The 12,500-nt window shown below is 42.2% G+C and overlaps 1 protein-coding gene across 1 annotated transcript in view; it reads right to left on the bottom strand.

Moving 5' to 3' along the window:
* LOC135519843 (CUB and sushi domain-containing protein 3-like) overlaps nucleotides 1-12,500 on the bottom strand; it is a 50,082-nt gene that overhangs the window by 24,214 nt on the left and 13,368 nt on the right. Inside the window, exon 3 of the mRNA XM_064945049.1 lies at nucleotides 1,900-2,073. Coding sequence (XP_064801121.1) covers nucleotides 1,900-2,073 — 174 coding nt within the window. The remainder of the gene's footprint in view (nucleotides 1-1,899; nucleotides 2,074-12,500) is intronic.

The raw sequence follows: 12,500 nt of genomic DNA, 5'->3' as shown, positions 1-12,500 counted from the left end.
AGTCCCGATTCAGTCCCGATTCAGACCAGATTCACACCAGATTCAGACCTGATTCAGTCCCGATTCAGTCCCGATTCAGTCCCGATTCAGACCCGATTCAGACCCGATTCTGACCCGATTCAGTCCCGATTCAGACCCGATTCATGCACACGTAAATGGTGTATTTGTACCTTGACTTAAATCCCTCATAATTGCACCACCTTTACAAGCAACGAAATGATCAATAAGGTCTTTTCTAAGTGGAACAGCATCTACGTTCTTTATTTTGATGTTTGGACAAGGGGAATGTAAATATACACTACCGTTCAAAAGTTTGGGGTCACTTAGAAATGTTACCTATAGACTGTAGTTGTGACAGTATGTTGTTACCTATCGACTGTAGTTGTGACAGTATGATGTTGTTACCTATAGACTGTAGGTGTTACATTATGTTGTTACCTATAGACTGTAGTTGTTACCTAGAGACTGTAGCTGTTACAGTATGATGTTGTTACCTATAGACTGTAGCTGTTACAGTATGATGTTACCTATAGACTGTAGTTGTGACAGTATGTTGTTACCTATAGACTGTAGCTGTTACAGTATGTTGTTACCTATAGACTGTAGTTGTTACAGTATGTTGTTACCTATAGACTGTAGCTGCTACAGTATGATGTTGTTACCTATAGACTGTAGTTGTTACAGTATGATGTTGTTAACTATAGACTGTAGCTGTTACAATATGATGTTGTTACCTATAGACTGTAGTTGTTACAGTATGATGTTGTTACCTATAGACTGTAGCTGTTACAGTATGATGTTACCTATAGACTGTAGTTGTGACAGTATGCTGTTGTTACCTGTAGACTGTAGTTGTTACAGTATGATGTTGTTACCTATAGACTGTAGCTGTTACAGTATGTTGTTACCTGTAGACTGTAGTTGTTACAGTATGATGTTGTTAACTATAGACTGTAGTTGTTACAGTATGTTGTTACCTATAGACTGTAGTTGTTACAGTATGATGTTGTTAACTATAGACTGTAGTTGTTACAGTATGTTGTTACCTATAGACTGTAGTTGTTACAGTATGTTGTTACCTATAGACTGTAGTTGTTACAGTATGTTGTTACCTATAGACTGTAGTTGTTACAGTATGTTGTTACCTATAGACTGTAGTTGTTACAGTATGATGTTGTTAACTATAGACTGTAGTTGTTACAGTATGTTGTTACCTATAGACTGTAGTTGTTACAGTATGTTGTTACCTATAGACTGTAGTTGTTACAGTATGTTGTTACCTGTAGACTGTAGTTGTTACAGTATGATGTTGTTACCTGTAGACTGTAGTTGTTACAGTATGATGTTGTTACCTATAGACTGTAGTTGTTACAGTATGATGTTGTTACCTATAGACTGTAGCTGTTACAGTATGTTGTTACCTGTAGACTGTAGTTGTTACAGTATGATGTTGTTAACTATAGACTGTAGTTGTTACAGTATGTTGTTACCTATAGACTGTAGTTGTTACAGTATGATGTTGTTAACTATAGACTGTAGTTGTTACAGTATGTTGTTACCTATAGACTGTAGTTGTTACAGTATGTTGTTACCTATAGACTGTAGTTGTTACAGTATGTTGTTACCTATAGACTGTAGTTGTTACAGTATGTTGTTACCTATAGACTGTAGTTGTTACAGTATGTTGTTACCTATAGACTGTAGTTGTTACAGTATGTTGTTACCTATAGACTGTAGTTGTTACAGTATGATGTTGTTAACTATAGACTGTAGTTGTTACAGTATGTTGTTACCTATAGACTGCAGTTGTTACAGTATGTTGTTACCTATAGACTGTAGTTGTTACAGTATGTTGTTACCTATAGACTGTAGTTGTTACAGTATGATGTTGTTACCCACCTATGCATCGTGGCTGAGAGCCGCTCCAGGTGCTGTCGTCCTGACAGATGCGTGTAGTTGACCCCACCAGGACATAGGGGGCGCTACAGCTGAAGGTAACCTCTGACTTGTAGATTAAACTTCGTCCTTCTCTTTTCCCCTTGGCTGGGGTACCAGGGTCTCCACAGAACTTGGCTGGAATGGAGAGGCCCAAAACATTAGCTTTTAGTTCACTGAATTCATACGGACTCATAAATTAAACATATTCCTCATTCATGTTTGTTTATTCCATGTTTATAGTGCATGGGAAGATCATATGACATATTATATGGCTGGGAGTGGAGAGACATAAAACCCTGGCTTTAATTCACTGGGTTATTCTTCATTTATTCCAGGTCTGTCAAACTCATTCCTAGTGAGGGGCACAATGGCTGCTGGTTTTGTTATTTCCTTTTAATTGGTTTCCAATGAAGACCTAGACAACCAGGTGAGGGGAGTTCCTAACTAATCAATGAAGACCTACACAACCAGGTGAGGGGAGTTCCTAACTAATCAATGAAGACCTACACAACCAGGTGAGGGGAGTTCCTAACTAATCAATGAAGACCTACACAACCAGGTGAGGGGAGTTCCTAACTAAACAATGACAACAACCAGGTGAGGGGAGTTCCTAACTAATCAATGAAGACAACCAGGTGAGGGGAGTTCCTAACTAATCAATGAAGACAACCAGGTGAGGGGAGTTCCTAACTAATCAATGAAGACAACCAGGTGAGGTGAGTTCCTAACTAATCAAAGAAGACCTAGACAACCAGGTGAGGGGAGTTCCTAACTAATCAATGAAGACCTAGACAACAAGGTGAAGAGAGTTCCTAACTAATCAATGAAGACATAGACAACCAGGTGAGGGGAGTTCCTAACTAATCAATGAAGACCTAGACAACAAGGTGAAGAGAGTTCCTAACTAGCCAATGAAGACCTAGACAACCAGGTGAGGGGACCTCCTAACTAGCCAATGAAGACCCAGACAACAAGGTGAGGGGAGTTTCTAACTAGCCAATGAAGACCCAGACAACAAGGTGAGGGGAGTTTCTAACTAGCCAATGAAGACCCAGACAACAAGGTGAGGGGAGTTCCTAACTAATCAATGAAGACAACCAGGAGAGGGGAGTTCCTAACTAATCAATGAAGACCTAGACAACCAGGTGAGGGGAGTTCCTAACTAGCCAATGAAGACCTAGACAACCAGGTGAGGGGAGTTCCTAACTAATCAATGAAGGCCTAGACAACCAGGTGAGGGGAGTTTCTAACTAATCAATGAAGACAACCAGGTGAGGGGAGTTCCTAACTAATCAATGAAGGCAGAGACAACCAGGTGAGGGGAGTTCCTCACTAATCAATGAAGACAACCAGGTGAGGGGAGTTCCTAACTAATCAATGAAGGCCTAGACAACCAGGTGAGGGGAGTTCCTAACTAATCAATGAAGACCTAGACAGCCAGGTGAGGGGAGTTCCTAACTAGCCAATGAAGACCTAGACAACCAGGTGAGGGGAGTTCCTAACTAGCCAATGAAGACCTAGACAACCAGGTGAGGGGACCTCCTAACTAGCCAATGAAGACCCAGACAACAAGGTGAGGGGAGTTTCTAACTAGCCAATGAAGACCTTGACAACAAGGTGAGGGGAGTTTCTAACTACCAAAGAAGACCCAGACAACAAGGTGAGGGGAGTTTCTAACTAATCAATGAAGACAACCAGGTGAGGGGAGTTCCTAACTAATCAATGAAGACAACCATGTGAGGGGAGTTTCTAACTAATCAATGAAGACAACCAGGTGTGGGGACTTCCTAACTAATCAATGAAGACCTAGACAACAAGGTGAGGGGACTTCCTAACTAATCAATGAAGACCTAGACAACAAGGTGAGGGGACTTCCTAACTAATCAATGAAGACCTAGACAACCAGGTGAGGGGAGTTCCCAACTAGCCAATGAAGACAACCAGGTGATGGGACTTCCTAACTAATCAATGAAGACAACCAGGAGAGGGGAGTTTCTAACTAATCAATGAAGACTTAGACAACCAGGTGAGGGGAGTTCCTAACTAGCCAATGAAGGCCTACACAACCAGGTGAGGGGACTTCCTAACTAGCCAATGAAGACCTAGACAACAAGGTGAGGGGACTTCCTAACTAGCCAATGAAGACCTAGACAACCAGGTGAGGGGAGTTCCTAACTAGCCAATGAAGACCTACACAACCAGGTGAGGGGACTTCCTAACTAGCCAATGAAGACCTACACAACCAGGTGAGGGGACTTCCTAACTAGCCAATGAAGACCTAGACAACAAGGTGAGGGGACTTCCTAACTAGCCAATGAAGACCTAGACAACCAGGTGAGGGGAGTTCCTAACTAGCCAATGAAGACAAACAGGTGAGGGGAGTTCCTAATTATCCAATGAAGACCTAGACAACCAGGTGAGGGGAGTTCCTAACTAGCCAATAAAGACAACCAGGTGAGGGGAGTTCCTAACTAGCCAATGAAGACCTAGACAACCAGGTGAGGGGAGTTCCTAATTTGCCAATGAAGACCTAGACAACCAGGTGAGGGGAGTTCCTAACTAGCCAATGAAGACCTAGACAACCAGGTGAGGGGAGTTCCTAATTTGCCAATGAAGACCTAGACAACCAGGTGAGGGGAGTTCCTAACTAGCCAATGAAGACCTACACAACCAGGTGAGGGGACTTCCTAATTAGCCAATGAAGACCTAGACAACCAGGTGAAGAGAGTTCAAGTACAAGGGAGGAGTGAAAACTCAGACATATTCATTCCTCCATGGAATGAGTTTGATTAATTATTCATTACCTGTGATTAATTATTCATTAGGGAAAGGGAGACACCAAGTCAGTTGCACATGTGTCTTCCGTACTTAACCCTCAATCAGAGAGAGGTTCAAGCAGCGAAGTCCAGAGAAACTATTGGATTGGTTTGCCTTCATTATTATGAATCCCCGTTAACTGACAACTTAATGAGCCCTATTCTTCCTGGGGTTCTTCTGGGGCATCACAGTTTCAAACATATTGCACATACCTAAAACATATTCCACATACCTAAAACATATTCCACATACCTAAAACATATTCCACATTCCTAAAACATATTCCACATTCCTAAAACATATTGCACATACCTAAAACATATTGCACATTCCTAAAACATATTCCACATACCTAAAACATATTCCACATACCTAAAACATATTCCACATACCTAAAACATATTCCACATTCCTAAAACATATTCCACATTCCTAAAACATATTCCACATACCTAAAACATATTGCACATTCCTAAAACATATTCCACATACCTAAAACATATTCCACGTAACGAAAACATATTCCACATAACGAAAACATATTCCACGTAAAGAAAACATATTCCACATAACGAAAACATATTCCACGTAACTAAAACATATTCCACATAACAAAAACATATTCCACATAACTAAAACATATTCCACATTCCTAAAACATATTCCACATACCTAAAACATATTCCACGTAACGAAAACATATTCCACATAACGAAAACATATTCCACGTAAAGAAAACATATTCCACATAACGAAAACATATTCCACATACCTAAAACATATTCCACATTCCTAAAACATATTCCACATACCTAAAACATATTCCACATACCTAAAACATATTCCACATACCTAAAACATATTCCACATACCTAAAACATATTCCACATTCCTAAAACATATTCCACATTCCTAAAACATATTCCACATACCTAAAACATATTCCACATACCTAAAACATATTCCACATTCCTAAAACATATTCCACATTCCTAAAACATATTCCACATACCTAAAACATATTCCACATTACTAAAACATATTCCCCGTAACTAAAACATATTCCACGTAACTAAAACATATTCCACATACCTAAAACATATTCCACATACCTAAAACATATTCCACATACCTAAAACATATTCCACATTCCTAAAACATATTCCACATTCCTAAAACATATTCCACATACCTAAAACATATTCCACATTACTAAAACATATTCCCCGTAACTAAAACATATTCCACGTAACTAAAACATATTCCACATACCTAAAACATATTCCACATTCCTAAAACATATTCCACATACCTAAAACATATTCCACATACCTAAAACATATTCCACATACCTAAAACATATTCCACATACCTAAAACATATTCCACATTCCTAAAACATATTCCACATTCCTAAAACATATTCCACATACCTAAAACATATTCCACATACCTAAAACATATTCCACATTCCTAAAACATATTCCACATTCCTAAAACATATTCCACATACCTAAAACATATTCCACATTACTAAAACATATTCCCCGTAACTAAAACATATTCCACGTAACTAAAACATATTCCACATACCTAAAACATATTCCACATAACAGAAACATATTCCACATAACAAGAAAAAATCATCAAATCAAATTGTATTAGTCACATGTGCCGAATACGAGAGTTGTAGACCAGTGGAATACTTACTTATAAGCCCTTTAAACCAACAATACAGTTTAAAAAATACAAATGAGAAAAATAAATAAAAGTAACAAGTAGTTAAAGAACAGTAGTAAAATAACAATAGAGAGACTATATACAGGGGTTGGTACCGGTACAGAGTCAATGTGCGGGGGCACCGGTTAGTCGAGGTAATTGAGGTAATATGTATATGTAGGTAGAGCTATTAAAGTGACTATGCATAGATAATAACAGAGAGTAGCAGCGGTGTAAAAGTGGGGAGAGGTGGCAATGCAAATAGTCTGGGTAGCCATTTGACGAGATGTTCAGTAGTCTTATGGCTTGGGGGGGTAGAAGCTGTTTAGAAGCCTCTTGGACCTAGACTTGGCGCTCCGGTACCGCTTGCTGTGCGGTTGCAGAGAGAACAGTCTATGACTAGGGTGGCTGGATACATTTTTCGGGCCTTCCTCTGACACCGCCTGGTATTGAGGTACCAGGCAGTGATGCAACCAGTCAGGATGCTCTCAATAGTGCAGCTGTAGAACCTTTTGAGGATCTGAGGCCCTCTTCACAACTGTCTTGGTGTGCTTGGACCATGTTAGTTTGTTGGTGATGTGGACACCAAGGAACTTGAAGCTCTCAACTTGCACCACTACAGCGATCCTCCTTTTCTTGTAGTCCACAATCATCTCCTTTGTCTTGATCTCTGACCTCCTCCATATTGGCTGTCTCGTCATTGTCGGTGATCAGGCCTACCACTGTTGTGTCATCGGCAAACTTAATGGTTTTGGAGCTTTTCCTGGCCCGTGCAGTCATTAGTGAACAGGGAGTACAGGAGGGGACTGAGCACGCAACCCTGAGGGGCCCCTGTGTTGAGGATCAGCGTGGCGGATGTGTTTTTACCTACTCTTACCACCTGGGGGCGGCCTGTCAGGAAGTCCAGGATCCAGTTGCAGAGGGAGTTGTTTAGTCCCAGGGTCCTTATCTTATTGATGAGTGTTGAAGGCATTATGGTGTTGAATGCTGAGCTGTGTTCAATGAATAGAATTCTCACATAGGTGTTCCTTTTGTCCAGGTGGGAAAGATAGATATTGCATCATCTGTGGATCTGTTTAGAGAGGTATGAGAATTGGAGTGGTTCTAGGGTTTCTGGGATAATGGTGTTGATGTGAGCCATGACCAGCCTTTTAAAGCACTTCATGACTACAGGTGTGAGTGCTACGGGTCAGTAGTCATTTAGCCAGGTTGCATTAGTGTTCTTGGGCACAGGGACTATGGTGTTCTGCTTAAAACATGTTGGCATGACAGACTCGGACAGGGAGAGTTTGAAAATGTCAGTGAAGACACTTGCCAGTTGGTCAGCGCAGGCTCGCAGTATACGTCCTGGTAAACCGCCTGGCCCTCCGGCCTTGTCAATTTTAACCTGTTTAAAGGTCTTACTCACATCGGCTGCAGAGAGAGTGATCAAACAGTCATCCGGAACAGCTGATGCGCTCATGCATGTTTCAGTGTTATTTGCCTCGAAGCGAGCATAGAAGTAGTTCAGCTCGTCTGGTAGGCTCGTGTCAATGGGCAGCTCTCGGCTGTGCATCCCTTTGTAGTCTGTAATTGTTTGCAAGCCACATCGGACGAGTGTCAGAGCCTGTGTAGTAAAATTTGATCTTAGTCCTGTGTTGACACTTTGCCTGTTTGATGGTTCGTTGGTGGGCATAGTTAGATTTCCTATAAGCTTCCGGGTTAGAGTCCCGCTCCTTGAAAGCGACAGCTCTAGCGTTGAGCTCATTGCGGATGTTGCCTGTAATCCATGGCTTCTGGTTGGGGTATGCATGTACTGTCACTGTGGGAACGACATCATCAATGCACTTATCGATGAAGACATTGACTGATGTGTTGTACTCCTCAATTCCATAGGAAGAATCCCGGAAACGTATTCCAGTCTGTGAAAAACAGTCCTGTAGTTTATCATCTGCTTCATCTGACCACTTTTTTATTGGCCGAGTCACTGGTGCTTCCTGCTTTATTTTTTGCTTGTAAACAGGAATTAGGAGGCTAGAATTATGGTCAGATTTGCCAAATGCAAGGGAGAGCGATGTACGTGTCTCTATGTGTGGGGTAAAGGTGGTCCAGAGTTTTTTCCCCCTCTGGTTGCACATTTAACATGCTGATAGAAATTTGGTAAAACAAATGTAAGTTTCCCTGCATTAAAGCCCCCGGCCACTAGGAGCGCCGACTCTGGATGAGCAGTTTCCTGTTTGCTTATGGTGGAATACAGATCATTGTGGTCGTAGTGCCAGCATCGGTCTGTGGTGGTACGAAAAATACTGATGAAAACTCTCTAGGTAGTGTGATCTATTATTGGACACTGTTGGTCAATCTCCACCCGGCACAGCCAGAAGAGGACTGGCCACCCCTCATAGCCTGGTTCCTCTCTAGGTTTATAATCTCCACCCGGCACAGCCAGAAGAGGACTGGCCACCCCTCATAGCCTGGTTCCTCTCTAGGTTTATAATCTCCACCCGGCACAGCCAGAAGAGGAACTGACCACCCCTCATAGCCTGGTTCCTCTCTAGGTTTATAATCTCCACCCGGCACAGCCAGAAGAGGACTGGCCACCCCTCATAGCCTGGTTCCTCTCTACCTGGCACAGCCAGAAGAGGAACTGACCACCCCTCATAGCCTGGTTCCTCTCTAGGTTTATAATTTCCACCCGGCACAGCCAGAAGAGGACTGACCACCCCTCATAGCCTGGTTCCTCTCTAGGTTTATAATCTCCACCCGGCACAGCCAGAAGAGGACTGACCACCCCTCATAGCCTGGTTCTTCTCTAGGTTCATAATATCCACCCCTCATAGCCTGGTTCTTCTCTAGGTTTATAATCTCCACCCGGCACAGCCAGAAGAGGAACTGACCATCCCTCATAGCCTGGTTCCTCTCTACCCGGCACAGCCAGAAGAGGACTGACCACCCCTCATAGCCTGGTTCCTCTCTAGGTTTCTTCCTAGGTTTTGGCCTTTCTAGGGAGTTTTTCCTAGCCTCCGTGCTTCTACATCTGCATTGCTTGCTGTTTGGGGTTTTAGGCAGGGTTTCTGTACAGCACTTTGTGATATCAGCTGATGTAAGAAGAGCTTTATAAATACATTTGATTGATTAGTCCGCTGCGACACTCAGTCACATCTCTGGCCAAAAGTAGTGTACTATACAAGGAATAGGGTGTCAAAGGTAGTGCACTACATAGGGAATAGGGTGTCAAAAGTAATGCACTACATATGGAATAGGGTGTCAAAAGTAATGCACTATTAGGGAATAGTGTTGGGGAATAATCAGATTAGTTGGTAACAAAGGTAAGATGTTTTATATTCATCATATGTTTGTAAGTTACTTCTCATCAGAATGTTATTGTTGTATAATACTGTGGCGGGGTTGCAGTATCTGTTCTCTGTCAAGACTAAGTTGCTTGGGCCGGAGAGAGGGGAGAGGTCAAGCGTGTATCTCTTGGCTCCACAATGTCTGTGTGCCAGTCAGTGTGTCTCTGTGATCTTGTCAAGATCGGATGGATTTGATATATGCCTGTTGATATGGAGGATTGGTTTATGGTTCTGAGTTTGAGAAAAGAACATAGTTTAGGAGACAAAGCTGAACAATAAATTATTTCTATGCTGTCTGGATATGTGTATCTTTGCTATAAAGGATCTCAGTAACAATGTGTGAGAGACTCTCAGAGAATTCATGGACAGACACTGAATTGATCTGAGAGTCACAGGGTTGTGATAGAGCTCATATAATTAAAGATGGACTTTGATAACTAACTCTGACTTGTATGTGTGGTTTGCTCTCATGATTTGGTAAATAGAGGAAATTTCCACGACAATAGGGTGTCAAAAGTAGTGCACTACATAGGGAATAGGGTGTCAAAAGTAGTGCACTACATAGGGAATAGGGTGTCAAAAGTAGTGCACTACATAGGGAATAGGGTGTCAAAAGTAGTGCATTTCTTTCTGTTTGATGTCACTTTGTGACAGCAGCTGGTGCAAGAAGGGCTTTATAAATACATTTGATTGATTGATTCTACAGCTTATCATGAGATACTCTACCTCAGGTGAGCAAAACCTTGAGACTTCCTTAGATATCGTGCACCAGCAGTTGTTTACATATATGCATAGTCCACCACCCCTTGTCTTACCAGATGCTGCTGTTCTATCCTGCCGATACAGCGTATAACCAGCCATCTGTATGTTGATATTGTCGACGTTCAGCCACGACTCCGTGAATAAATAGATATTACCGTTTTTAATGCCCTGTTGGTAGTTTAATCTTCCTACGTAGGTCATCGATTTTATTTTCTAATGATTGCACGTTAGCTAGAAGAACGGAAAGCAGGGGTGGTTTATTCGATCGCCTACGAATTCTCAGAAGGCAGCCCGACCTCCATCTTCTTTTTCTCCGTCATCACTCCACGCAAATGATGGGGATTTGGGCCTGTTCCTGGGAAAGCAGTATGTCCTTCAAGCCGGGCTCGTCAAACTTGTTAAAGGAAAAGAAAAAGGATTCTGCCAGTTCGTGATGAGTAATCGCTGTTCTGATGTCCAGAAGTTATTTTTCGGTCTTAAGAGACGGTAGCGGCAACATTATGTACAAAATAAGTTTAAAAAAAGTTACAGCCAATGAAAAAAAACGAAGATAAAAACACAATAGGTTAGGAGCATGTAAAACGTCAGCCATCTTTTCTGTGCCGTCATAACTAAAACATAGTCCACATAACTAAAACATTATTCAGTCATGTTCATTTTTATAAATGTTTCATATTGGATGGGCCGATTATATGGTATATTAAATGGTGGGAGTGGAGAGACACAAACATTGGAATTAGTTAACTTGTTTATGATTTATTATGTATTCTTGATGTGGATCCCCATTAAATGAAGCCTTAGCAACCACCACTGTGCTGTTGTTTGGCACATAACTAAAACATTCTGTGTTTTTAATCAATCTTTTGTTCATGGGTAGATTATATGGTATCATGAGGTATGTCACTTTAGTTTGGATTCTTTTCAATTGATTCAATCAGGTATTTTATTTGATTGGGACACCAGCCACCAGTGAATAATTACAGTAATAAGATTCTCTGAATAGAGCCTCCAGTGTCCGCGGGGTGAAGAGGGTGGGGAGAGACACCCCGGGGTTCCATCTTAATAATTACCCTCGTCAAAAAATGTATTTCCTGACGTGGCCTTGAGGGTTAATTAACAACACAACGGAAGCCATCCGTGCCAGACAGGACAAAAACTCAGAGCTCTACCTCTCTGTATGCTTTCCAAATGGCACCCTACGCCCTACATACTGTAGTGCACTACTGCTGACTAGAGCCCAGTCAAAAGTAGTGCTCTACGGCTGACTAGAGCCCAGTCAAAAGTAGTGCACTACGGCTGACTAGAGCCCAGTCAAAAGTAGTGCACTACGGCTGACTAGAGCCCAGTCAAAAGTAGTGTACTACGGCTGACTAGAGCCCAGTCAAAAGTAGTGCACTACGGCTGACTAGAGCCCAGTCAAAAGTAGTGCACTACGGCTGACTAGAGCCCAGTCAAAAGTAGTGCACTATGGCTGACTAGAGCCCAGTCAAAAGTAGTGCACTACGGCTGACTAGAGCCCAGTCAAAAGTAGTGCACTACGGCTGACTAGAGCCCAGTCAAAAGTAGTGCACTACGGCTGACTAGAGCCCAGTCAAAAGTAGTGCACTACGGCTGACTAGAGCCCAGTCAAAAGTAGTGCACTACGGCTGACTAGAGCCCAGTCAAAAGTAGTGCACTACGGCTGACTAGAGCCCAGTCAAAAGTAGTGCACTACGGCTGACTAGAGCCCAGTCAAAAGTAGTGCACTACGGCTGACTAGAGCCCAGTCAAAAGTAGTGCACTACGGCTGACTAGAGCCCAGTCAAAAGTAGTGCACTAAGGCTGACTAGAGCCCAGTCAAAAGTAGTGCACTACGGCTGACTAGAGCCCAGTCAAAAGTAGTGCACTACGGCCGACTAGAGCCCAGTCAAAAGTAGTGCACTACGGCTGACTAGAG

The sequence above is a fragment of the Oncorhynchus masou genome, chromosome 29, assembly GCF_036934945.1.
Source record: "Oncorhynchus masou masou isolate Uvic2021 chromosome 29, UVic_Omas_1.1, whole genome shotgun sequence".
Lineage (NCBI taxonomy): Eukaryota > Metazoa > Chordata > Actinopteri > Salmoniformes > Salmonidae > Oncorhynchus > Oncorhynchus masou.
The sequence above is the reverse complement of the archived record's forward strand: the minus strand, read 5'-3'. Positions and strand labels throughout refer to the sequence as shown.